General features: G+C 45.5%; 2 protein-coding genes across 4 annotated transcripts in view; both read left to right on the top strand.

The window, feature by feature from the left end:
* RPL31 (ribosomal protein L31) overlaps nt 1-27,207 on the top strand; it is a 311,150-nt gene that overhangs the window by 235,381 nt on the left and 48,562 nt on the right. The gene's annotated exons all lie outside the window — the stretch shown is intronic.
* NPAS2 (neuronal PAS domain protein 2) overlaps nt 1-27,207 on the top strand; it is a 264,189-nt gene that overhangs the window by 196,515 nt on the left and 40,467 nt on the right. For all 3 annotated transcript variants that reach the window (XM_074354714.1, XM_074354713.1, XM_074354715.1), the window contains 3 exons: nt 10,149-10,297; nt 17,416-17,507; nt 22,300-22,389. In XM_074354714.1, coding sequence (XP_074210815.1) covers nt 10,149-10,297; nt 17,416-17,507; nt 22,300-22,389 — 331 coding nt within the window. The remainder of the gene's footprint in view (nt 1-10,148; nt 10,298-17,415; nt 17,508-22,299; nt 22,390-27,207) is intronic.

The following is a 27,207-nucleotide window of genomic DNA, read 5'->3' as shown; positions in this document are numbered from 1 at the left end:
CTGTTCCGTGTGGTCTCAGCTAGAGCGGCTCAAAGATGATATGCGAAGTCATCTGAAGACATACTCAATCCTGTGGCTGGCAGTGGATGTTAGCCATCAGCTGGGACTGTGGCTGACACGTGGAGGTGTGGCCTGCTCGTAATATGGGACGGGGCTAGAGGGTGAGCATTATGAGAGAGACCTGGGGGGAGAGAGCTGTGTGTCCAGTTAGTGCCTGGTCTTGAGTGTCAGGCCAGGTCACCTGTACTCACCAGAAGCATGTTGCTGAGGCCAACCAGCCATTCTCAAAGGGAGGGGAATTAGAATTCATCCTTTAAAAAAAATTGTTTTTTGTGTCATGTTAATTTCTGGTATGTAGCATAGTGATTCAGTTATAGATATATATATATTCCTTTTCATACTCTCTTTCAGTATGGGCTATTTTCAGGTATTCAATCTAATTCCCTGTGCTGTACAGTAGGGCCATGTTGTTTATCTGTTTTATATACAATACTATGTATCTGCAAATCCTGAGCTCATCTTTTGATGGGGGGCGTTTCAGAGAATTTTGAATTCTCTGGTTTAAAATGACCATATCAATGTCCTCGCTATTTCATAAGAGGAAACCGAGGCCTGTGGAGGCAGGACTGCTTGCCCACTCTGGCATAGGTGGCAGGACCGGGATGAGAACCTGCATCTTCTGGTAACATGTCTGATGCTCCTTCAGCTAAGCTGTGCTGTCCCGATTCTCCTGCTACCCCAACCAGTCTTCAGCTTCCAGTGGCGACTGTAAATGTGAAAAGAATATGCCTCATAAGATGCCCTTAGCTCCTCCCCACAGAGACCCTCTATGGATAAACAGCCACTTTTTGTGGAATCGCATACTTACAGACTCATTATGACACCAATTATCCAAAACCCCAGCTGCTCTTAGCAGCCAGGAGAGCCTGCTGGTGCATCCATAACCCACTCTGGCCATTGCTTTCCAGCTTTATTGGGAATTATTTGATTTTATCAGCTTCTACTCCATTTAACTAAGTGCATTGGATTCAGAGAGCATCTTCTGTTTTCCCCATCAGCATGTTCTATTTACTCCTTAACCAAACTAGAGTTCTGGGGGCCAATTAAAAGATGGCAGCCTTGGGATTAAACATCAGGAAAATATGCCAGTGTGGACATCTGTAAGGGATCATGGACGGTTTCCCATGGGATGCTGGAGAGGCTTGAGCCAAAGCATTGCCAGCCTGACTGGTCTGCATGCCAAGTAGAGTAAAAGGGAGAACCCCCTCGTGATAATAGTTCATTTTCCCTCTTTTCATGGATTTTAACCTCATTCCTGATCTGGCTCACAGACTCCCCATTCCTTCCTCGGGGGGCTCTCCCCGGGGGGTAGGGTGAGGAGGAGTCAGGAAAGTGACCCTGTAAGGAAGGTTGTGAGTTCCTGAGCTTGACACTAAGCTGATCACGCGTGGATCTGACCTTAAAGTGTCCCATAGACTTTCAGATCTGAGCTTCAGGGTAGACCGCCACCCAAGGTCCAAGACTGGCTACATGGGACAAATTTAAATAGCACCATGGATTTCTCGTCAGAAACCATGGAAGCATTCTGGTAAGGGCAGGATATGTTTTAAATGTCAAAAGAGAAGAACTGTTAGCCCAGAATTCTATATCCAGTGAAAACATCACTCAGAAATGAAGGTAAATGAAGATATTCTCAAATGAAGGAAAACTTAGAAAGCTTCTTCTCGAAAGACCTGTTCTGAAAGAATTACTAAAGGGAGTTTTTTCAACAGAAAGGAAATGATACCAGATGGAAACTTGGGATATGAGATATAAAGAAATAGTAACAGAAAAGGTAAATATTTGCCTAAATACAATAGATATCTGACACTTGGGGGAAAAAAACATAATTTAACTTGATTCAGTGTATGTAGACCTGGTTCAGTGTTTGTAAAATACCTACAACAAAAAGGGAGGAAAGGTAAAGGGAACTATGGGGAGTAAAGTTTCCACTTTCCACTTGAGATGGTAAAATATTCCAAGTAGTCTCTGAAAGGATGTTTTTATACTATAATCCCTAAGTTAATTGCTAAAAACTATATAAGAAATACAGTAAATAAAAACACAATAAAGAAGGCAGGAAATAAACCCAAAAGAAGGCAGGAAAGCAGAAATAGAAACAAAAAAAGAACAATAAAAGAAATGAACAAACAAAAATTCAAAAAAAAAAAAAAGAAAACGAGTGGTAAAATGGTGTACCTAAATCCAAACATATAATTATATTAAATATAATGACCTAAACATGCCAATTAAAAGACAGAGATCTTCAGAATGGATTTTTTTAATGATATTACTATTATGCTGTCCACAAGACATTCACTTCATATATGATGATATATATAGGTTAAAAGTAAGACTATGGTAAATGGTATACTACATTAAATAATTGTAAAAAGCCAGAGTGGCTATATTACTATAAAATAAAGTATACTTCTGGCAAAGAAAATTACCAGGAATAAAGAGTGACATTACATAATCGTAAAGAATCAACTTACCAAGAACGCGTTAACAATTCTAAATGTGTATACACCTAGCAACAGAGCTTCAAAATACATAAAACACAACCTAAGGAACCATGACAAATATTTAATATGCTTATCTCAGTAATAGAACTAGTAGGTAGAAATTCAGCAAGGATGTAGAACTGAGAAACACACTCAACCAACAGGATCTGCTTGGCATTTGTAGAGAACTCCACCCAACAGTAGCAGAATACACATTATTTTCAAGTACACATTGAACATTCACTAAGATAAATCAAATCCTGCTTCACAAAAAAATGCAAAAAAGTCCAAATGAACTTAAATTAGAAACAGATAGCGGCGGGGGAGGGGGGGGAGATAGCATTTTTTTCACAATACATTTCTAAGTATTCCAAGAGTTGATGAGGAAGTCTCAAGAAATATTAGAAAATATTTTGAACTGAACAAAAGTAAAATTATAACATATCAAAATGTATGGGTTGCCACTAAAGTAGTGCCTAGAGGGAAAGCTATAGCATTAAATGCTCATAGTAGAAAAGAGAAGAGGTCTTAAATCAACACCTTAAGCTTCCATCTTAAGAAACTAAAAATAAAAGAACAAAATAAACTGAAACCAAGAAGAATGAAAATTATAGATATAAGAGCAGAAATCAATAAGATTGAAAACAAAAATAATAGAAAAAAATCAATGAAACTAAAATATGATTTTTTAAAAAATCAATAAAATTGGTATGCCTAGTGCAAGAATGACAAAAAAAGAGGTCATAAATTACCAGAAAAGGGAATTTTAAAAATTAGATACCACTACACACCTTTTAGACATCAAAAGGACCATAAGGGAATTCTATGAACAAGGGCACCTATATAAATTCAACAACCTAGGTGGGATGAACCAATTACTCAAAAACTATAAGCTGCCAAAACTCATACAAGATAAAATAGAAACCCTAAAGAGTTTATAACTAATAAGTAAATTGAATTTTTAAAAATCTTCTGAAAAAGAAATCTTCAGAACCAAGTAGTTCCACTGATGAATTCTGCCAGTTGTTACAAGAAGAAATATCAATTTTACAGTCTTGTCCAGAAATCAATGGAACAGAATAGAGAATAGAGAACACAGAAATAAAATCACATAAATTTGGCCAGTTGATGTTGTACAAAGGTGCAAAGGTAACTCAATGTAGAAATGTCACAAGATTATACTATATAGCACAGGGAAATATATACAAGATCTTATGGTAGCTCAGAGAAAGGAATGTGACAGTGAATATATATATATATGTTCATGTATAATTGAAAAATTGTGCTGTACACTGGAATTTGACACAACACTAAAATGATTATAAATCAATAAAAAGTGTTAAATAAATAAATTAATTAATTTAAAAAGTAGAGTTGGAACAATTGGACAACCATATGCAAACAAATAAACTTGAGCCTAAACCTTACATGTTACTAAAATAACTCAAAATGGATCATAAGTCTAAAAATAAAATGTGTAAAACTCTTAGAAGAAAGCACAGGAGAAAATCTTCATGGCTTGAAGTTAGGCAAAGGGTTCTTCAATCTGACTCCAAAAGCACAATCCATAGAAGAAAGAAAAATAATGGTTAACTTGGGCTTCATCAAAATCAAAAACTTTTAGTCTGTGAAAGACCCTATCAGGAGAATTAAAAGGCAAAATATCGACAAATCGCATGTCTGACAGAGGACTTGTATCAGAATATATGACGAACTCTCAAAACTCAACAAGAAGGAAACAAACAACCCAATTTAAAAATGGCACAAGAGATGAACGAATGCTTCACCAAAGAGGATATCCAGATGGCAGAAAAATACATGAAAAGATGTTTAACATCATTAGCCATTAGAAGCATGCAAATGAAAACCCAGTGAGATAGCGCTGCACATCTCTTACAAGAGCCAAAAAAAGTGCCGACAATACCAGCTCCCCTTGAAGGTACGGGACATCTGGATCACTCCTACGCTGCTAGAAAGAGGTAATATGGTACGGCCACCCTGGAAAACAGTTTGGCAGTTACTTAGCAAGTTAAACATACACTTGCCATAGGATCCAGCCATCCTATTCCCAGGTTACTTACTTCGGAGACTGAAAACTTATGTTCACCCCAAAACCAGTACACTTACATTACAGCAGCTCTATTTATGATCACTGATGATACAATCTGAATCTCCCTCAGGAGATAAATGGATAAACCAGCTGTGTTACATCCAAGCAATAGAAAACTCCTCAGCAGTGAGAAAGAAGGAGAGGTATTGATAGGGGTGGCAACTTGGACAAACCTCAGAGACATCTTGCTGGGTGAAAGGCAGCTCAGAAGGTTTCCTGCTGTGTGATTGGATTTATGTGGCATTCTTGGGAAGAGAACATGGTGCTGGAGAACAGAACAGGGGCTTCCCGGGGTTACGGATGTGGAGAGAATGAGGCTGTTTTTAGAGGGAACTGTTCTGCCTCTTGACTGTGATGATGGTTAGGTGAATTTATATACGTGCTGAAATTTCTAGAACTGTGCCCAAAAGAAAACATGAAGTTTACTGTATGCTCATTTTAAGAGTAAAAAAAAAAAAAATTAAGTTTTATGTATCATCAGCATTAATTTTTCTAGGCAAATGGAATTAGGGTGAGACTCTTGCCTCTGAACCCCATCATCTCCCTGGTGATTCCTTGTAGCAGGTGTGGTTAGTGCTGACTTGGGGAGCAGAGCCCCTACTGGGCAGGATGCTGTGTTACTGTTGCTGAACATCCTACCTCCTCCTTCCTGTCTCGGCTCACTTCCCCCTAGGTTGGATCCCGCTCCCCCATCTCCTGATGTCCCAGACTCACCCAAAAGCTGGGACCAGGTTGCCCGGTCTGGCATGTCAGACACGGAGGATGGCCTCACTCACGTTGTCCACTCTCCTCTCACTTTACTTCCCCATGTGTCCCGGACTCTCCTGTCAAACTCGCCCACTCAACTCTTCTGTGGACTGTCCTCCCCACCCTGCCCATGCACCCCCAGTCCATCTTGGGTGCAGCCCCTCCTGGAGGGTTTCCCTGACCACCTTGTGGAGCTGATCCCCTTCCTCTGTGAACTCCCTTGGCCATTTGTCTAAATGCCCCCCCACCTCACACATGTCACATTGTACCTTGTGTCACAGCTCTAGCTGTAGACATTCCATCTCTTCCTCTCGACTCTAGCTTCTTTGAATTGTGCCGAGACCTGGTCATTTTTGCCTCCTCCCTGTTACTTGATGGAATGCCTTGTGCACAAGAAAATGCTAATGGAAGGGTGTAGAAAGAATATCAAAGGCCATTCTTTCCTTTTTGTAATTGCCACAATCCGGGGAACCTTCAAGTTGGCACTGTTAGAAGCCCCTGCATTGCCGAGTGTGGGGCCTAGAAGCTGACCTGCCCTCTTCCCTGGAGGTCTGTCCATATTACACTCAACAAAAGGATCCTTGAATTCTTCCCTGTGGGTGACTTTCTGCCTCAGTCCCCACGATGTCCATCCGGGTAGGCTACGTTGTGCTGTGGTAGCAGTCAACCCCCAAGTCTCAGCAAACCTACATGTTCATCACAGGTTGGCTGGGCCTGAGCTGGAAGGTGTCCTCACTCAGGGACCCGGGCTGAGAGACTTCCTCTCTGACATTGCCAGCGTAGAGGGAAGAATGTGACAGCTTTTACTCTGGCTCTTCATGCTTCTCCCTGGAAAATGCAATGCCTTTTAACCTACACTTCCTTGCCCAAAGCAAGTCATAAGGCCTGGCTTCAGCTCCAGGGGGGCAAGGAAGTGCGATCCTACCCTGTCTAGAAGGAAACCGACAACCACAGATGACCCTGGCAGTGGGAAGGGCTGCTCCTCCCAGGAGCTGGAGCTGAGGTCTCAGTCTTCCCTTGATTTTCCATAGCATCCCTCCCTGAATGCCAAGACTGTCACCCTGGTAGCATGCAATGCCATTTTTCTGCAGTGTGTTTAGTTTCTGTGCTATAAACTCAAGCAGCTAGAATTCATCACGCTCGGTTCTGTGCTCCCAGAACACTGTGCCTAGCTCCCTGTGGATCCTGTCACAGGGGTTTTGGAAGGAGCTGTAGAAGGAGGTGGGAGAGCACACTGCTTCACAGCATGGGAGCCAGCCTGCTCCACCACTTCCTAATCATGTGACATCAGCTGGTTATACAACCTCTCAGTACCTCAGCTTCACCTGTGAAATGGGAATGATAACAGTACCTACCTTAGAGGACGGTTGCAAGGATCAAAGGAATGAATACATATAAGGACTTAAAACGTACTATTACAAATTTAATGTTCAGCAAGTGTTATGTGTGTAACCAGTGTCCCATGAAGGACATCAGGAAAAATAACTTGGGATAAATAAGTTCATTTGTGCCATTTTTTTAGAGTCCACATATAAGTGATATCATGTGATATTTGTCTTTCTCTAACTTATTTCACTTAGTATTATCATCTCTAGGTCCATCCATGTTGCTGCAAATAGCATGAGTTCATTCTTTTTTATGGCTGAGTAGTATTCCATTTTGTCTGTGTGTACACCACAACTTCTTTATATAGTCATCAGAGCAGCATTATTCTTAATACCCTCAAACTGAAAACAACCCAATGGAATACTAGTCAGCAGTCAAAAGGAATGAAATATTAATAAATGCAACAACATGAATGAATCACAAAAACCTTGTGCTAAATAAAAGTCAAAGACTCTGTGCTATCTGATTCCATTCAAGTCACATTCTAGAAAAGGCGAAACTATGGGGACAGCAGACCGGTGGTCACCTGTGGCCGTGGTCCAGGGGAGGTCAACACCAAAGACACAGGGGAAAACCTTTGAGGATGAAAGAACTGTTTTACATCTGAGTTTTGGTGGTGGTTACACAATTACCAAAATTCATCAAACCGCCTACTTAAAATAGATGGATTTTATTGAACATAAACAATGCCTTAAAGGAAAAAACAAACCCATAGGCTGTTTGTTTAAGTGTCTCTCAACCTGTTTTCCCCATGCCTTACGTGGTGGTATCTGGGACCTGCCAAGCAGCCCTCCTTCTTGGAAATAAGGTCATTCAAGGCTCTTTTTTTCTCTCTTGCCTCAGAGCTGCGGCCCCAGCTGACACTGACCGATTTCCAGTGGGCACCATAGTGTGTCCCAGGCGGAGGCTGACGGAAACCAGCTTGTGTTCCTGTCACTAATGATATAAGCCTTCATCATCGTTGTCTCTGCCAGGCCGTGTTCGCTGTCATCACACCCATTGAAGAGGAGAACAGAGTCATAACGAGCCGGTTGTTATGGGCTCACAAATAATTCATAATGGGCAAACTAGGACAGGAACAGAGCTTTTTTTGGCTAAGGAGGTTGCATGTCACTCTTCAAATCTAGGCCAAAAAATTATTTATAATGCATAGACAGTCACTGAGAAAGTTAAAAGGTTCCTTTCTTCTCTCCCCTGTGTTTGAACACCATGCTTTTTACCTTGGACTTGCAAAAAGTCATCTCAGCATCTTCCTGCTCCACCAGCAGTCAGTCGGGGACTGAGGGAGCGTGTGTGAGGATGGTGACTGGGCGAGGCGTGAGGCCTTTGTAGAAGCCCCAAAGGACTTCAGATCCTCCCGAAAATCCAAGGAGAGGTAGGAAGGAGGGAAAAGTCAGGGAAAGGAAGAGACCCTTAGGTAAGGGGGATAGCCACGCACTGTGGGTGAGCTTTGAAGAAGCGCCTCAGATATTATCAGGAAACAGCCCAAACTGGGATGCAGTCAGCAAAAGAGGGCTTGTAAACGGGTGTGCTGAGATAAAGACAGGTTGTGTGTAATTAGGCAGCACAAACAGGACGGTCATGGCCGCCATGGTGTCCAGGGAAAGGGCATCTGGGACATGTGCTGATGTCTCCAGGGACTGTTTGGGGAAGCAGAGTCTGTGTTGGTACTGACCCCTGTGGGTATTGGTAACTTCCCCAAGGGAGGTGAGACCCTCTGCGGAGAACCTGTTGAGTTGTCACCAGCCACCAGCATCCCATCCTGTTCCCATCACACACTGGCCGGTGGCCTCCCAGTGGGTGGTTAGCAGCCCTGAGCAACTGACTTCCGGGCCCCCGACTTCCGGGCCCCCGGGTGCCTGGGCCAGCAGGCAGACCATGTTTGAGGGGCCCTGCAGCTGTGGCCCCTGTTCTCTCTCAGTGAGCTGACTTTCTGGAACAAGTCCGTCTGGGGTGAATTTGGGAGGCTGGGGGTCAGCTTTCCCAGCTCTGGGTCACCTTTGGAGTCTCTGGCTGTGGGGGAGGGGCTCGCCTGTGCTGCGTCATTAAGGACCAAGGCCTCTGGGCGGTGCTGCGTTCCAGACTTCCCGGGCGGGGGGTGCAGGAGCCTGGGGGGCTCCTTGTCTCGTAGAGCAGCCCTAATAGCTACTATTTCCTATCCGAGTTCCCAGGATCCTGGGGTTCCTCAGAGCCTCAGTGGCTCAGGAAGAGATCTCCTCCCCTCGAACCCAGCAGCTCCACTTTCTTCTGTTCTGTAGGCGTGCGGTATAGTATGCCTTTTTAAAAAAAAAAAAAAAAACTCTTTTTAGAGCAGTTTTAAGTTCACTGCAAAATTGAGTGGAACGTACAAAGATTTTCTGTGTATCCCTGCACACACACAGCCTCCCCTGTTATCACAGAGTGGTCCATCATGCAGCTGATGAAGTGCATTGACACATCCCGGTTCCTGCAAAGTCCAGGGTCTACATTAGGGTTCCCTCTTGGTGTTGCACATGCTGTGGGTTTGGGCGAACGTGTGGCATGCACCGACCGTGGCAGTATCACACAGAGTGGTTTCCTGATCCTAAAAGTCCTCTGTGCTCCGCCTTCACCCCTCCCCGCCTCAGCCCCTGGCCGCCGCTGATCACTCTACTGTTCCTGTAGCTTCGTCTTTTCCAGAACATCATAGAGTTGGAATCCTACAGTCTGAGGGTTTTCACATTGGCTCTGTCACTTCGTAACATGCATTGAAGTTTCCTCCATGTCATTTTGTGAAGGGTTCAGCTGCATTTAGCAGCTTGCAGTCCCTGTCATGTTGGTCCTAGACCATGTAGGGCTTGTATATGGTTTTGTGGGGTGTGCCTGGACTCGCCAACAGAATGATGAGCTCTGGGCCAGCAGCGAGGACATATGTCCTGGGTGGCACTGGCTTTCTACCGAACACTCAGGACACCTGGCTGTCCATTGTGACTTGGCACCAGAGACTGGGTGCTCCAGGTTGAAGGGACATGGTTTGGATCTGAGGACGGGTAAGAGCAAACCCCTCTGGGCTGTTTATCTTGATAAACAGCATGTCCATTTTTCTCCGAACGTTCCAGCTCTTTGGAGTCAGAGGGAGCAGAATCTAGGTCCAGAGCTGAACTGTACGCTTTTGCATCTGAGTCAGGACTTACCAATGCTGTCTCTTGTTGTGGCCAAGAATCCAGCATAACATTTTTCTGTCCCAGTTACTCAGCTCAGAAATGTGCAAACGTGACTTTCCCTGAAAAAGTTTTGCTAAGATGACCTCAGCTGAACACACTCTGATAGAAAGTACCTCCATTCTGTCCTAAAGCCTTTTCCCGGTGGACTGTTCCAGTAACCTGTGCATTTGGTGTTTCCAGAGCGTCTAGAAACAAGTCTGAGAAGAAGCGTCGGGACCAGTTCAATGTTCTCATCAAAGAGCTCAGCTCCATGCTCCCTGGCAATACGCGGAAAATGGACAAAACCACCGTGCTGGAAAAGGTCATCGGATTTCTGCAGAAACACAATGGTAAAGATTACACTTCTCTCCATTTTTCTCCCATTCCTGCCCTTTCCACTTGGTGACAACTTCATCACATTGGTCTTCCTAATTGGTTCTGTCTCCACAGCAAACCCTATCTCCTTGGTCATAGTTTTCCTCTTTCCAAGGCACTCCGTCCTCTATAAAACCCCATCTCCTGTAGGTTTGGGACAGGACACTCACCTCCCAAATTGCCTTATTAGCCAGAGGAGAGGATCCAGAGCAGGCTCACAGGGGGCACCCAGCCCAAGTAACTGGCACTAACAATGGGAATGTCTTTTTTTAAAATTAAAGTAGAGTCAGTTTACAATCTTGTGTCAATTTCTGGTGTACAGCATAATGTTTCAGTCATCCATATATGTACATATATTCCTTTTCATAGTCTTTTTCATTATAGGTTACTACAAGATATTGAATATAGTTCCCTGTGCTATACAAAAGAAACTTGTTGTTTATCCATTTTATATATAGTAGTGTGTATCTGCAAATCTCAAACTCCCAATTTATCCCTTTCAACCCCCTTTACTCCTTGGTAACCATAAGTGTGTTTTGTATGTCTGTGAGTCTATTTCTGTTTTGTAAATAAGTTCATTTGTGTCTCTTTTTTTTAGATTCCACATATGAATGATGTCATATGATATTTTTCTTTCTTTTTCTGACTTACTTCACTTAGAATGACGATCTCCAGTTCCAACTATGTTGCTGCAAATGGCATTATTTTATTCTTTTTAATGGCTGAGTAGTATTCCATTGTGTGTCTAATTGTGTGTGTGTGTGTTTATTATAGCCTTCCTAGTTGGCAAGAAACGATATCTCATTGTGGTTTTGATGTGCTTTCCCCTAATGTGTGATGGTGGTGACCTTTCCTGGGCTTATTGGCCATTTGTGTATCTTCTTTAGAGAATGTCTACTCAAATCCTTTGCCTATTTCTAATTGGATTATTTATCTTTTTGCTGTTGAATTATGAGAGTTCTTCAGACATTCTGGATACTAAACCTTTATCAGATACATAATTTGCAAATATATTCCCCATTCTTAATGGTTCTTGAACACAGAAGTTTTAAGTTTGATGAAATCCAACGTACCATTTTGTTGTTGGTGGTGGTTTCTTATGCTTTAGGTATCATATCTAAGAAACCACTGTCTATGAAGGTCATGAAGATGTACTTCTGTGTCTTCTAAGAGTTTGATCATTTTAAGCTATAAATTAAGCATTTAGATACAAGCTATAGGTTGAACATTTGGAGATTTGATCCATTTTGTTTTAATTTTTTTGTATATGGAGTGAGGTAGGGAGTCAAAATTTATCCCTTTTATATGTGAACATTCAGTTATCCCAGCTACTCTTTTTTTTTTTAATTTTTCAGTACTTTATAAAGATGTAACACACAAACAGAAAATACACAAATCATAACAGTGTGGTTGAATTAGTTATCTCAAAGTGAATAGAGCCAGGAAACCAACACCCAGATCAAGAAATAGAAGTTTCCCCAACTTAATAGAAGCTTGCCCCTTCTAACTTACCTCGGCTTTTCCCCCAAGGTAATCTCCGTTCTGGCTTCTAATACTGGAAACCGGTTTTGTCTGTTGAGACCTTATTCAGATGAAATCATACATTGTGAACATGATGTTTGTGTGACTAATCCATGTCCTTCCAGTGCTCTGGCTAGCTCCTTTTCATTGGTATCTAATATTCCATTCTATGAATTTACCACTTGAAACTATCCTTGAATTTGTGTCTTTCTCAAATCATCCTGTCTCCATTTTACTGTCCTTCAAACCTTTTTACATTTTAGCACTGCCCATCCTGTACTACCCTGTGGATGGTACAAAAAAAATGAAGAATATTTAAAAGGGTTTAGGAACTATTAACAAGCAAGAGGAACTGAAATTATTTTTTGCCTTAACCATGACACCAAACATATTAAAGTCAGAAATGTCAGTTATTGAGGAGATAATTACAGTTCTTCTGTGCTTACAGTGATGCTTCTCTGTCACTGAACATTTTCCTAGACAAGATGATTTCATGGAAGAGGGCACAGCTGGGACACTTTCTAAAGTTTCATTATACTTGTTATTCTTTTACTATTTAATAATTGTATATACCTATTAATATATGACAGTAATGATATATCGTCTTTTTTTTCCCTGAAGCTGCCCAGGGGAGAGTAAAGAATATGTTAATTGCTTTTGTTAAAAGTCAGGGAAGAACAATCAAGCAGAATTGAAATAAAGTATTGCAGCAGTATTTGATTGCCCCAATAATTTAATCAGAATGGTTATATTTCCTAAATAATGATTTAGCCAAATGAAATAGCAGGTTGGTTTGATTACCAAGATATTGTGCGCAAATGACTCAAATTAGGTCAGTGCCACTGAGAAGCAGGGCAGCTGTTAAATAGGGCAGCTGGGATCAAGTTCATCAGTGTGACATTTATGCTGGGTTCTGTCCACTGTGGAATTACTGAACTGTCAAATCTGAGACCTGGGAAGGATCAGTCAGCAGAAATGCAGCCTCCTCCTAACACCGGGAGCCCCTGTATCCATCTCGTCTTTGCTGTAAGACTAAGGCCTACTGCACAGAGTCCACTTAAAGGCATCCAGATCTCACCCATCCTTATCCCACACTGAGAAGATTCTATATTCAAAAGAAAGTAGAAAATTCATGACAGATTTTATGGAGAAAGATAGTGATTGGACCAACATTTGGATTAAAGCAAAAAACAAAAACAAACAATAACTTTTCTTATAATCCAAATGGACATGAAGTCCATAGGCACCTGCCATGGGGTGGAGGGTAGCTCAGTCAGTGTTCATTCCAGGCTTCCCTTGAGCCAGGAAGGCGTTGTTCTAAGGGCCCTAGAGAGTAACTCCTCAGAGCGTAACTCATCTGAGCCTCACAGCAGCCCTTTGAGTTAGTACCACTTCTCAAATGAGGCAACTGAGGCACAGAGGTGTAGGACCTCTAGCATCAGACAGCCAGGATGGTGCAGAACCTAACCAGACCTTCTGTCTCCAGAGCCCAAGTTAACATGACACCATACTGCTTCTCTGCAAGAGGTGATTCATGGGGGTCTTCCAGATCCTGATGTCACAGCTACACTGCAGCTGTCCTTTAGTCTATAGGCTATGGGTTCTCACCTTTGGCGGCCCCTTAGAATTGTCTGAGGAGCTTTTTAAAATGCATATAACTATAGCAGCACTATTTACAATAGCCAAGACGTGGAAGCAACCTAAATGTCCATCGACAGATATTTGGATAAAGAAGTTGTGTGGGGGGTGTACACACACACACACACACACACACACACACACACACACACACACATACAATGGAATACTACTCAGCCATGAAAAAGAATAAAATAATGCCATTTGCAGCAACATGGATGGACATAGAGATGATCATAGTAAATGAAGCAAGTCAGGCAGAGAAAGGCAAATATCACATGATATCACTTATATGTGGAATCTAAAAAAATGAGACACATGAACTCATTTACAAAACAGAAAGACTCACAGACATAGAAAACAAACTTATGGTTACCAAAAGGGAAAGGGAGAGGAGGGATAAATTAGGAGTTTGGGATTAGCAGATACAAAATACTGTATATAAAATAGATAAACAACAAGATCCTACTCTATAGCACAGGGAACTACATTCAATAGCTTGTAATAATCTATAATGGAAAAGAATATGAAAAGGAATATATACAATATATAACTGAATCACTATGCTGTACACCAGAAACTAACACAACATTGTAAACCAACTATACTTCCATAAAATAAATAAATTAAATAAATACATTTAAAAATGCACATTACTGGATGACACCTCACAGATCCACATATGAGACTTTCCAGGGGTGGAACCCAGCTTGTGAGCTGGAACCGGCTGATACCAGCTTGCAAAAAATGATTATTAAATTTCCAGGAGTTTTTGCAAGCCAGTTGACATCAAGTTGGCAGCTTGAAAATCAGCCATGGTCTGAGTGTTTTACACCACAGAGACGGGCAAACACTGCTTGTTGCAGGGGTGGAGAGCCCTGACCAGCACACCCCTGGGTCAGACCTAGGCATCAGTATTCTTCAAGCTGCCCAGGTGATTGCAGTGTGCAGCCAGGGTGAGGAACTGTGGATTTAGACAGGCTTTGTGCCTTAACGCTGCAGGAAGACCACATGGTACGTCAGGCACAGTGATTAGGTCCAGGGGGATCGCTTTAATTATTTAGCTCTTTTCTCAATAATCTTTCAAGCATCCTTATTTTCTCAGCTTGGGAGATCAACCTTGACCCTGCAATGCATGCTTTTTCTCTTTGAAGTAATCCAAAGCTAAAGGAGACTCTGACCATGTTTCTCTGTAGAGAAGCGTTGTGTTGTCAGTTTCTGTGATGAGGAGGAACCCCTCAATGATGTGAATAGCAGGCATATTGGACAGCTGTATCCACATCCTTCTAAATGTCACTTCTCTAGGACCAGGCTGACCTGTGTGCTCTCTTCCTCCCGTGCGAGTCTCAAGCTGATTTAATGTCATCTTCTCCCAATGTCACATCCCATTCCTCATCCAAGCCCCTTCAGTATGTCTGCCTCTGTGGGTTAGGGTGGGGTGGAGACAGCTGCAGAACCAGGAGAAGTGTCCCTGTGGGACAGAGTTATAGTTACCCCGCCCAGCAGAGTTTCTGCCTCATTTTCCAGACTCTTCCTTGACCACGTATAGCCCAGAGTCAGACTGCTTACTCATGCATCGCAGGAGCTGTTGGGAGGTGAGCATCTAAGGCACAACTACGACTTACACTATAGGATAGTAGACTTTGGGGTTCAGCTGTTAATTGCCCTATTTCCCTGAAAGATTGCTCCCAGGTTGCTGTGTTTCCCTTTCTGTTGAGAAACCACTTGGACCACATTTCTTTGCTAGTCCTGCCCTGTCACCTGCAGCTTATGGTCTTGGTCCCATCAGGTGCCAGGGGAGATGTGATTATAACACTGAAATCTATTCTCCAGTTTAACTTGCTTTGAGACATTATATCTAACGTAATTTTTTTAAAATATGCTGTGAATGGAGCCTTAACTTGCAAGGGCCATAATCAAATCGTTGAAAGCCAAAGTGAACGGAAAACTCACAAAAAAATAAAAAAGAAAAAAAGAAAGGAAATCAAAGTGAATGAAATGGCAGCTTGCAGGATTGTTATGCTGCTGTTTAGAAAAGGATCCAGTCACATCAAAAGACCCAAAAGTTACTTCTGTAAAAGAAATAGATCTTTCATTTTCCTTCACCATGGAGTTGGATGAACCTTGTCTAAATCAGATTTGGGCTGCCAGAAAGATTCTTCTCCTGGACAACCTAGTTTGATCCTCATAGTCAAAACAATTTTACCATGAGCATCTGTATTGGGAAAAGGGAGAGGGCATTTATGGGCTTAACTGATGAGCATGGCTTCGGTTCATCTCCTTCCTAAGTGGTCACATGGTGGCACCCATTTGTCTGAGGATCTGGGAATTTCACCCTCTCCTCCTTGCCTCGCCCCCCTACCCCATACCCGCAAGGAACACTGGTCAGATTTGTGTGCAGCGCCCTGCCTCTGCTTCCCAGGATGCCTTTCACTGTGTGCAGCCTCTGGCCACAGTGGCCACAGTGGCCCCAGCTGCGAGGGGTCCCCACACTGGGCCTGGCTGGTGGCCCTCATCAGTGCTGTTGGCTGACCGCCTGCCGGACACAGTTTCTTTCCTGAGTTTCTTCCTGTGTTCCGTGACCAAGAGCTGTCAGCAGCTCTTGTGTGCTCCTTTAAAATTACCAAAGACAAAAATCCAGTTCTGTATGGCAGCAACAATTGTTCTTTCTGAAATCGAGAAGGAAGAACCCTTCCCCGCAGAGCTGAGCATTGCAGGGAACATTGGGTGACTGACCTCAGGCAGGTTTACAGAGTCACACGTGGTACTTAGCCCTTCACAGCATCCTCATTCACGAGTAACCACTGAAGTCATTCCGATTCCTCCACTCCAATGTCAGGACACGTTCTCCAATCTCCATGCCGAGAAACTACAACACGGTCAAAGGAGAAAGGCTTTAAATATCTCTCCGGTTTAGAGTTTATAGATGATCTGCCTGAACAATTCACCTCTTCTAAGAAGTTGTTGAACAGAATATGATTCACTCTGAGACAAGAGATAAATCATAAGTACTTAGGTTCTTCCTAGCACCAAGAAAATATTCCCTAAAAAACCTCTTACTCCATAAAGTGGAGCAAAACGTTGGTTAGGTAGTTAGATGGAGGATAAACTGGAGAAAAAACAAATATGTTCAAATAGAGCACTTGTGCTACCTGTAATGATCCCATCAGAGATATTTTAGTAATAAAACACTCTTTCAGAAAGGCAGAAGCACTGGGGTATTTAAGGAGCCCTGTGTAGATCCATGACGATTGAATTTACAAAAGGAATAATGTTTTTGGAACAAGGTAGTTAATGAAACAGGCAAAGTATAGATGAACCCCAAAAAGTTTTGGGTAGAGTATATGCTGGCCTTAAAAGCAACTAAGTAACATGTATTTGTATGGTTACCTTCCGTAACTAGAGATGCTGAAAGATACGTGACAATCTGCATGGATACGGTAGGTTAGGTACCACACGCCTAAGATGATTCTGAAATTTTGAAAATCCCAGATCTTTAAAGCGTTTTGTTTCACCTCGACCACAAAGAAGCAGCTTAAGCGTGGCCCCTCCGCCCCTGTGCTTGCTTCTGTTGCTTTGATGGGTGGCTTCTACCTGACTCCAGCCACCGCTGATGGGCTGTGTCATGTAGGAGTTCGAGGGCATGGAGTGACTGCTAATAGCAGGCACCCAGTGCACAGGGTGGGGCACTCTCCTCCCAGAAGCCTCATTAAACGGGTGTGAAAACATCACGAGATGTTTTTAGGCCCATTATATCCAAAATTCCCAGTCCTTGGAAATCAGAGTAGCAGATTTCCTTCTCTGGACTTCTTTTAAGTAAATTACCCATTTACACAAAATTACATAGAAATAACATGCACTTTGTTTATTAATTCCAATTTCTAGGTACCTTTGAATCTAAAAACTTATTTATGGTTTTTTTTTTTTTTTCTAGAAGTCTCAGCGCAAACGGAAATCTGTGACATTCAGCAGGACTGGAAGCCTTCCTTCCTCAGTAATGAAGAATTCACCCAGCTGATGTTGGAGGTGAAATGCACTCTTCAAATTAGCTTAATGGGTTGCAAATTAAAAAATAGTTGCTTGTTCCGGATAAGGCCCTGTGCCCAAAGTAAACAGTGCTTCTTGATCCTGGAAAGAGGGGGGTGGGAAGAGATAGGCTGTTGAAACTCTGCCTGCAGTTGCTTATGTTTTTGGCTACAGAATTGGGCGGTAGAAGCGAGAATCCCTGGACTTAATGGGAGGGTGTACTGTTGCCATGGCGACTGCAGAGGCGGGCCCAACCGCAGGACACCAAGTGGAGTCAGAGAGCCAGGCAGGGGCAGAGTTGCAGGTGGGGAGAGAGAAGGGAGGAGGGAGGAAGATTCCATCTCTGCACTGCATTGTGGAGGCTATAATGCCACGATTCTATTTTTTCCCTTAGTAGGACACATTTTGAAAGCAAAAGTCTTCTTTTAAAATTATGCTTTCAACTTGAGCTCGTATTCCATCGACATGACATGTGGGTATCAACCATAAGTGCCCGTGCCCCACCACCCAGCACGCGCTCTCTCTGTGCCGAGAAGGATGCTCACATGTCTTCCTCCAGAAAGTTAGGTGCCCGCGCCCATCTGCTGGCCTGTATTTGAGGAAATCTGGCTGATCTGGGTGCATGGCCTTCCCCGACGTCATGTTTCTATATGAGTGAAACCTCTCGGTATAGATGAGGCTAAGTTTCTGCAAAAAAAAAAACATTGGGCTGGTGCTGACGTCCAAACCGGGGATGAGGCCGGGAGTGAACAGACATGTCGGTGGACGGAGAGAAATCTCCAGACATGTCGTGTCTGAGCCCTGGAATTAGAAGAAGAAAACTGGGACAGATGAGTTCAGCGAAGGGAAATTAGGCACTGGCTATGTCAGTGGTTCCTGGCAGGGCTTTAGAGAGAGGCTCCTTGGGACCTGTCTTTCTGTATCTCATCTTACGTGCCTATATAAGACTGATGTAAACTTTAATTTACATAGATTAACTATGCAGAAAACAGAAAGTCCTGGAGTAAGAAAATGCCAGAATGAAGATGTCCAAATATTATGAAATATAAACGCATTAATGAACATTTGCATGAAATGAAAGATACTTAAATCTGCACGTGAACTATATTTAAAGGAAATACAGAACATTCTCCAGAAGCAATGCATTTTAAGTATGTTAAATTTAGAGCAGCTTGTGAAATGTAATGTTGAATTCATGCATCATTATGCTACTTCACATAAATTGTTTTATCTCTTAATTCTTAGGGAAAAGTAGTTAAAATGCAGGATCCTGTATCACCCAGCCTCTTTGTAAGATCCTGGAGCCCAACCTTTTTTTTCCCCCCCAATGAGTTTCAGGGTATACAAAGTATTTGAGGAAACAAGACTTTTATAAAGTTAAAAAAATGTATAAAAGTTTGGGCAGAAAGACAAAACTGAGTCTTAGGAGACTAGAATTTCTAGAAAAAGATTTTAGATTTGTACAGAGATGCTTTATGCACTGTTTCCTGCTCCTGGTGTGGACTTCTTAACTCGAATCTAGAGGAAATCATGCTAGATGAGTGAATTGGACCCCACATTAAGCCTGTGTAACAAGCAGGCCTTCTGGGTGAATTGCAGCTTTGAGGCATCTGGGAAACCCACCAACTAGTACTTTTGATTTATCTCGGACTCTTTTAGGCTTTTGTTCCAACCTGTTGGTCTTCAGTAGACACAGACCTGGTGATGGGCGGCTGGAGCCACCTGTAGCTTCCCTGTGATGGTCCCCACAGAGTGATGCTGTCGTGTTCCACCATGCAACTTCTCCATAGTGTATCCCAGGCCAGCCGCACGAGCCCTTCCTTTGCTCAGAGCCAGTTCAGGGAACATGAGGATGCCAGGTCTTTGTAACTAGGAGCTTCCCTTTTTGAATGAGGACAGAGCCCAGGACAGAAGCCGCCAGGCCCCAGGGAACTGCCCTGCTGGTGCCGTCTGGATGGGAAGCCCTCCTCCTTCCCTGTTCTCTGACGAAGATGGTGGCTACAAGCACTGGAACCAGTCAACTCAACGGGGGGAAGCTCTTGTCGACGGGCAGTTGGGGAGTGTGTGGTATTTCTGAATTTCATTTAGAAAAGCTGCAGCTGTCCTTTCTCTTAGCCCAGAAGTTGTCCCAGAGAAGACAAGAAAACATTCCATAAGAACCAGGAATTGGCAGGAAGGGGTGGTTTCATTGCCCTCTGGGGCATGGCAGATGTGAAATTCAGCCTGTTATGGTGTCTCTGGTGTCCCTGAAGCTCCTGCCGAAGTCCCGGTTGCACTGAGAGGCGCACATCACTTTTCCATCATGTTCTATTGAGTCATTCTCAATTGCTGCCAATGGGACTTCTGAAACCGCAGCGAGCGTTCTTAAAGCAGTGACTCAGTGCAGTTCTCGTGCATTTGATGGAAAATGCCAGTGAGCTGGTGCGCGTTATCTTCCATCTATAAATAACCTTCAGCTTTTTAACACCCACTTGCCTTACACATTCGACAGGGGCATGGGCTCACTGTGCAAGAAGATCGTTTGTATTGCTTCTCCTTTTCCTGATATTCTAATCTGCTTTTCCCAAAATGGCCCAGCTAGCATCATCAAGAGTGCTCCCACCTCTTCAAAAAAATTCACCTTCAGGAGCACTGCAAATACGATTTTTTTTTTAATTTTAGAAAAATACTCGAGGGGTAAAGAAACAAAAGTCACTAGGATGTACCTCTGTGCTCACCATGAGCCATGAATCTCATCCAGAATTTCTCCATCTCGGCACTCTTGGCGTTTTGGACCTGATAATTCTTTGTTTTAGGGGTATCCTTTGTTCTAGAGGTGGGATGTTTCAAAGCATCCTCGGCCTCTGGCCACTAGATGCCAGCAGCATCCACCCAGAAGTGACAACCAAAAGTGTCTCCAGACATTGCCAGGTGTCGCCAGGTGGGGCAAAATTGCCCCCAGTTGAAAAACATGGGTATAATCCAAGAAGATGAGGTCTGCTTAAGAAATGTGCTTTAATAGATTTTTTTCAGTCTTCATCCTGCAATACATAAATGTTAAGTAATAGGTGACCTGTGTTAGTTTCCTGGTGAAATGAACTCTCTCCCACTTTGGCACGGGGGTAACGGCGCTGCTCTGGCCCACGTGGGGCACTGTGGCTCCTGCTGCTGTCCGCTTAGCCACACCATCCTCACCTGGAAGAATCCGTGCCCTTTTGGCTGCACAGATGCTCAGTCGTGCCTGGGGGGATCTAACTGAGTGCATGTAAAATGTCTCCAGAACTTTCTAAGCACATATTTCAGTTTGAGGATTTCTCCTCCCTAAAGTGGAAAACTTCCCACTCTTGGTGAAGATGGTATTTCAATGACACAGTCAGTGAAACAACAGTGGTAATTAACAGTGACGGTCAGCCTGAGCATATTCTGCCCTCAAAGATTTGATCTTGTGAGATGGGCTCTGTGTTTTATCTCTCCCATCTCATCTGTGCACCTGGATAGCCAGTTGCCAGTATGACCCCACTCTCTGCTGAATAGTCTGAATTTTAGACATCAACCTTCACATGTGTCTTAAAAGTGGTTCCAGTGGTTCCAGTGCTTGTAGCCACCATCTTGGTCAGAGAACAGGGAAGAAGGAGGGCTTCCCATCCAGAAGGGACCAGCAGGGCAGTTCCCTGGGGCCTGACGGCTTCTGTCCTGGGCTCTGTCCTCATTTAAAAAGGGAAACTCCTGGTTATGAAGACCTGGCATCCTCATATTCCCTGAATTGGCTCTGAGCAAAGGAGGGGGATGCATGGCTGGCCTGGGATACACTATGGAGAAGTTGCATAGTGGAACATGACATCATCACTCCGTGGGGACCATCACAGGGAAGGTACAGGCAGCTCCGCCACCCATCAACAGGAAAGTGTTTCAAGCATCTGATAAGGAATCTGGAAACAAAACAGCCAGCATGTCTGTGAGAAATCACTGATGGTCTGTATCTTTTCATTTATACCACGGGCACCTAGAGCAGTGTGTTTCGCATCCAGCAGGCGCTCAGGAAAAACCTCTAAACGAATGGATTTTTCAGACATTCTGAAATGTCTGAAATGCAGTCAGCCCTGCGTGTCTGCGGGTTTCACGTCCACTGTTGGCTGAATCCAGCTTGCGCAGAGCCAGGGGCGACTCTCAGAGACATGAGCATCCTTGGATTTGGGTACCTGCAGGGGTCCTGGAACCAACGCCCCATGAAGACGAGGAACGACTGTACTTTTTACTTTGGTGGATTAATGTGAACGTTCCTTATAAACAGCTCCTCCAGGAGATATTTATTTCTGTGCCAGTGAATGTAGGCAGAGGCCCATCCTGACCTGTAGGCAAGCTTTCTATTTCTAATGCCTCTGTGAGGTCTGCTATTCTTTAGTAAATGTTTACTTCTGAACTCAAAGTGGTCTTGGGGGTAGGGAGACAGGGAACATAAAATACCACTGACATCTTTTAATGGTAATTGTAGTATTTCTGATTTAGCCCAAATGTACGCTTATCATTAAGACTGCTTGGGTAATTTCCGTGGCTGAATTTTGTTTCGCGGTAACTGTAGGTCAGATTTTTCACCCCATCTTTTTGTGTTTTGCAAGCACCTTGCCTGGGCTGGACAAAGTCTGTGTAAGAAACCACCCTGTGTGTGAGACAGAAAAGTGCTGTGAGATTAATCGTGGAAATTTGCGAAAGGTTCCGACAGAGTCGGTGTCATGACGCAGGGTCCCTGGCCTTGGTGGCCTCCTCCTCCGTGGAAGCATGACTCAGGGGCCTTCAACTGTGGCATCTTTTGCAGGCCCTGGACGGCTTCATCATCGCGGTAGCGACGGGCGGCAGCATCCTCTATGTTTCTGACAGCATCACGCCCCTCCTGGGGCATTTGCCGGTGAGTATCTGCTCCGACAGCCTTTGCCAGTCCGCGGCACCATCTCTCCTCAAGAACCATTCAGATCTCAGGGTGGAGGTCCTGCAGGTGTGCCCAGGGGGTCTGTGTGTGAGGAGGTTTAGGGAGTGCCCTCTACCAGGCCAAGGCCAGGGTCCCGAGGGAGGACAGGGGAAGGCCTGTGTCGTCCTGGAACGAGCAAGGAGCCGTGACCTCAGCAAGGCAGGGCCTGGCATGGGAGCCGTGGTGCAGATCCTGCCCTTTCAGTGCCCCAGATGCTGCCAAGGAGCCGTGGGCCCACGGCACAGCTAGCGGAAGTCAGAGCCTGCGTGGAGGCTGATAGCCACCTGCAAAGAAAGAACGGCCCCCTGCCAGCTGGTGCAGCAGAGGCTGGAGACGGCACAGGATCTGGGCATCACGGGGGACAGGACTTTGTGACACTTGCTGGTGGGAAGGGTTCAGTGACACGGATGATCCTGGGAGGCTGAACTACTCTGGGAAGATGTTGCTGGACCAGGAAGGCCTTGGGGAGGGAGGAAGTTTTGGGCAAGAGGGCAAGCTCTGCTGTCCCCGGGGAGTCAGGCGGGGCATGGAGGAGGGTGGTCACCAGCCCTCCTCCCTACTCCTCTTCCCTCCCTCCCTCCTTCTCTCACTCCCTCTCCCTCCCGTCTTCCCTAACACTTCCTCCTATCAGCGTGAGCCTTGCTGGCTCTCTGGTACCCTACACCAGGAGGCACTGACTCACAGAGCAGCCCCTGGCTGGTGGAGGGTCCGCCTTTGCAGGCCCCTCCAAGGCATTTGGCCAGCCTTCCATTTCCCACCACACCACTGTTCATTCCCACAGAGCCTGACCTTGAACTCCACCTCTGCCAGGAGCATCCCTGTGGACCGACTGGAATAAAATGTCCTCTCTTCTCTTTCCTCCCAACAAGCCCTGCCCAACTGCTAAACCCTCACCACTCCACCCCACACACATCACTGGATGAGCAGTCAGTGAAGAGGAGGGTCCCAGCCTGCCCTAGCCTCCTGTCCATAGGAGATCTTGGGCCAGGAGGATTCTGGTGGCCTCTCCTTAGCCGCACCTGCCCAGGAGCAGCGTGGCCTTGCTCTGTGGGCAGCTTACTCCTCTTCTGGCAACAAGCCCAGCTTTGCTAATGGCCCAGGATTCCACATCATCCCAGGCCTTACTTTTCCTCAGAAGCCACTCCCTGCTCCCGTCACTTCTGCAAAGGATGCTGTGTGGAGATCAGGTCACTGTCCATGGTTTTCCTTCACCAATCACCATGTGTTGCAGCCCAGAAGAGCATTTTGTAACTCTGCGAGGCAGATTCCTTTACACTGCTCCGAACCCGTCTGACTTTTGTGGTTCAGCCCATTTCCAGGGTGCGCGAGGTCGGGGGTTCTCTCCTCCCGGAGCCATCGGAGGAGGTGGGTCCTCACTTGGCCCTCAGGAGTTGGGAACACAGTTCTATCCTGATTCCCATCTTGGGCTAAAGCAGCGATGAGGCCGATGTGAGGGATACACAGGTGACCCCATCAAATCAGCCCAACTTCTGACCTGGGGAGATGGGGTGCTTCTTTGGAGGTTTGGGTTTTGTATTGAATGGACAGGGCTGGGCGGTGTGAGGCACGGGTGGACTGCAGAGACCTGTAGCTTCCTGAGTGACCGGGAGTAAGACGTGGGAGCCCAGAGCTGTCTGGGGAAACAGGATTTGCCCTGTTCTGCTTTCTGCTCTTGGGGTGATCTGATAACCCAGTTGCCACACGTAGCAGAGGGGACATAGAAAGTAAATTGAGAATTGTTCTGATTGAAAATTATGGAGCAATTTAGGGTCACCTTTTCAATTATTTTCTCACTCTGGAAGGGGTAGAAATGACCCCGACTCTAATTCATCAACACCGGGCCCATGTGAATGCTTGTTAAGTGCCTGTCTATGGACCCAAGCCCAGACACACGCCATAGCAGCCCTTAAGCTCCCCAGCGGAGCTGAGCCCAGAATGGCCAATACCCACATTTAACTTCTATTTACTTTTAGCTTACACTGCCCAGTTTTTACCAAAATTGGCACCTTCTTTCCCCTTTTTACTTAGCATCCTTGCTAGCGGGTAGACAAGAGACTTCCCTGGTGCCGATCAGCATATGGTTGCGCCATCACCTCCACCTGACAGAGGATGAGACTTTAGGGGGCCCGGCCAGTGAGGGGCAGAGCAGGGCTCAGGCCACGCGCCACTGACCGTGGGGCCCAGGCTTGTCACCCCTCTGCTCTGGTGGTCTCCTGAGGCCGAGAATTCTGGGTGCGACTGAGGAATCCTGCTTTCAGTTTAGTCCACTTCAAGTCGGGCTTGCTCATCACTCAGGACAAGTCTAAGACCTGTTCACAGATGAGGCGGTGATTCAGACGGCCCACGTGAGATTCTTTAAACCTTAAGGGTTTGCAGTTTTGTCGAGAGATTTCAACAACATTAAACCATTAGAGACTAATGGTAGCTAATAGTTACTGAGCACCTTGCTTCCTGGTCTGACACCACGATATCCAATCTCGCTTTGTGACCTGCCTTTCCCTCTCTGTAGGGTCTTTTGATGAACAGAGAGCATCTTTTGAGTTGGTACTTTTTATATCTGAATTAATTCATCACTCCTCCAGGGTCGAAGCTCCTCTCTGTACTATCTTCGGAAAGTGCTTCTGTTTGGCCATCAGTTTGATTCTGAATCTAAACTGAATCAAAGCATGTCACATAGGCCTCCCACTCCCCGGTCCGCCGGGGCACCCAGCCCTGACAGCTTCCCCAGCCCACTCCTGCCTCTTCTCAACATGAGGCTTTCTACCAACCCCGTGTTTAACCACGCCCGACACAGATCTCCAGCTGGAACCACCAGGGCCCCTGGGGATATCGTGCACTAAATGTCCACACAGCCCCATCCAGCCCCACCGGCCAGCGGATCTGCTCCTGTGCAGGCTCGCTCAGCTTTGGGTGCTGCTAGTTCAAAGACAGCGGGAGGAATACGCTTCCTGTCTCCTGGAGCCCTTTCCGAGCAGCCCCAGCCTCTCATGGGGCCTTCAGAGAAAACAAGGGAGAAGTGCAATTGGGAATTTAGGACAGGCGTTTAGACTGAAACTCAAAAAAGAAATTGGGAGTCTGGATTTGCAGATACTAACCACTATACCTAAAATAGACAATGGAGTCCTACTGTTCAGCACGGGAACTATATTCAATACCTTGTAATAGCCTATAATGGAAAAGAATGTGAAAGATAATATATATATATAACTGAATCACTGTGCTGTACGGCAGAAATTTACACAACACGGTAAACCAACTGTGCTTCCATAAAAGGAATAAAAGGAAATAGATGGATAAATAGTAGAGTGAAACTCAGAAAAGGGCCAAAGTCTTGATAAAGCAGCCAAGGGCACAGCAGTCAGTTGGGATCGAGAACCGTCCATCTCCGGCAGGTAAACAGTGTTCCTGAAAATGTGATTCGGCTGTGGGGAAGGTGCCATGCCCCCCGCCATTCTCCATAACTGCCGTTATTTTAATAAACAGAGCTCAGCGCATTCAAGGGACCGTTCAGCTGCAGGTACAATGATTTCCTCTCCTGTAAGTGCTAGGGTTGAAATTTTCAAATTACCGTTGTTTGCGTTGGTTTCCAGCACATGGAAGTGGCATAATAGTAATGTGATGGCCAATACGTATACAGAGCTTTCTCTGCGCCAGGGGTGGTTCTGAGCCCTCTCTGTGTGTTGACTCATGATCCTCACAAGCCCCTCCTCCCAGAGCGCACCTCCCCCACCTCCCTCCAACTTTTGTCTTTATTCTGTGCAGAACCTGTAGCCAAGGTTCCCTGCCCCTCCGCCCTCTGGCCTGCCAACCGCCTTCCACGGGAGCAGCGAGGCCAGGCGGCCCCCCACCCTGATCTCCCCCACCCCCGCCATCAGGGAAGTGGGCTTGGACGAGCCCTCCAAGAAAAGACCAGGGGGTGACTTCGTTATCATTTTCAAGTATCTGAAATGTCTTCAAGAAGAAAGACTGCTGTCATCTGTGAGCATTAGTCATGTTCTAAAAAACCCAAGGGATTGGGCTTAAAATAAAATCGAGAACATCAGAAGGAACTTGGAGAAAGCCAGAATGAGAAAACGATAGCACGGCTGTTTGGGGGTGGGTGGGGGTGGCAGGGTCTTTGTCCACAGAGATCCAAACGGGGCATCCATGCCGGGAGCCGGGGAGCTGCCGGCCTCCCCCCTCCCTTCACCAGCGGCCACACAGCGTCCACCTTCCTCACACCCCTGGATGCTGACTGCAGGAGGCGAGGGGCTGGGCCTGCTTTGTCGGGCTTCTTGTGGGTGTGGGAAGCAGTGGCTGGCCCACAGCATCTTTGGTTGGATGATGATGCTGGTCGAGTCATCTGGGCCAACTTCCTCTGCGTCTCCCCTTCCCTGGGCCTGTTTGGACTTGGACCACCTCTAACCTGGCTCCTCGTGGTCCCTCGCTGCTCAGGCCACTAGAGGGTCCGAAATACAATCACAGTCCTGCCCTCACCTTCCTCCATGACCCAGGGGATCCACTTGGCTCACAGGCTTATCCCTGATTCCTTTGCAGTCTGCTAAGCCCTGGCCCCACTGCCCTTCCCTGCCCCTCCCACGCCGCTCGCCCCTCCCCCACAGCGCTGTCAAGGCTCCCACGCCCACCCCATACCTACTTTTGTGCAGGCTGTGCCCCTGCCTGGAGCACCCAGCCCACCTGGCGGACATCGTCTGGTCCCCAGAGCCCCCTTGAGGGCCCCTCCCTCTGGGAGCTGTCTCTGGGAGGCTCTCCTGCCCC

The sequence above is a fragment of the Camelus bactrianus genome, chromosome 28 (genome assembly GCF_048773025.1).
Source record: "Camelus bactrianus isolate YW-2024 breed Bactrian camel chromosome 28, ASM4877302v1, whole genome shotgun sequence".
Lineage (NCBI taxonomy): Eukaryota > Metazoa > Chordata > Mammalia > Artiodactyla > Camelidae > Camelus > Camelus bactrianus.
Note: the sequence above shows the minus strand (reverse complement) of the source record. Positions and strands in the feature narration are given on the sequence as shown.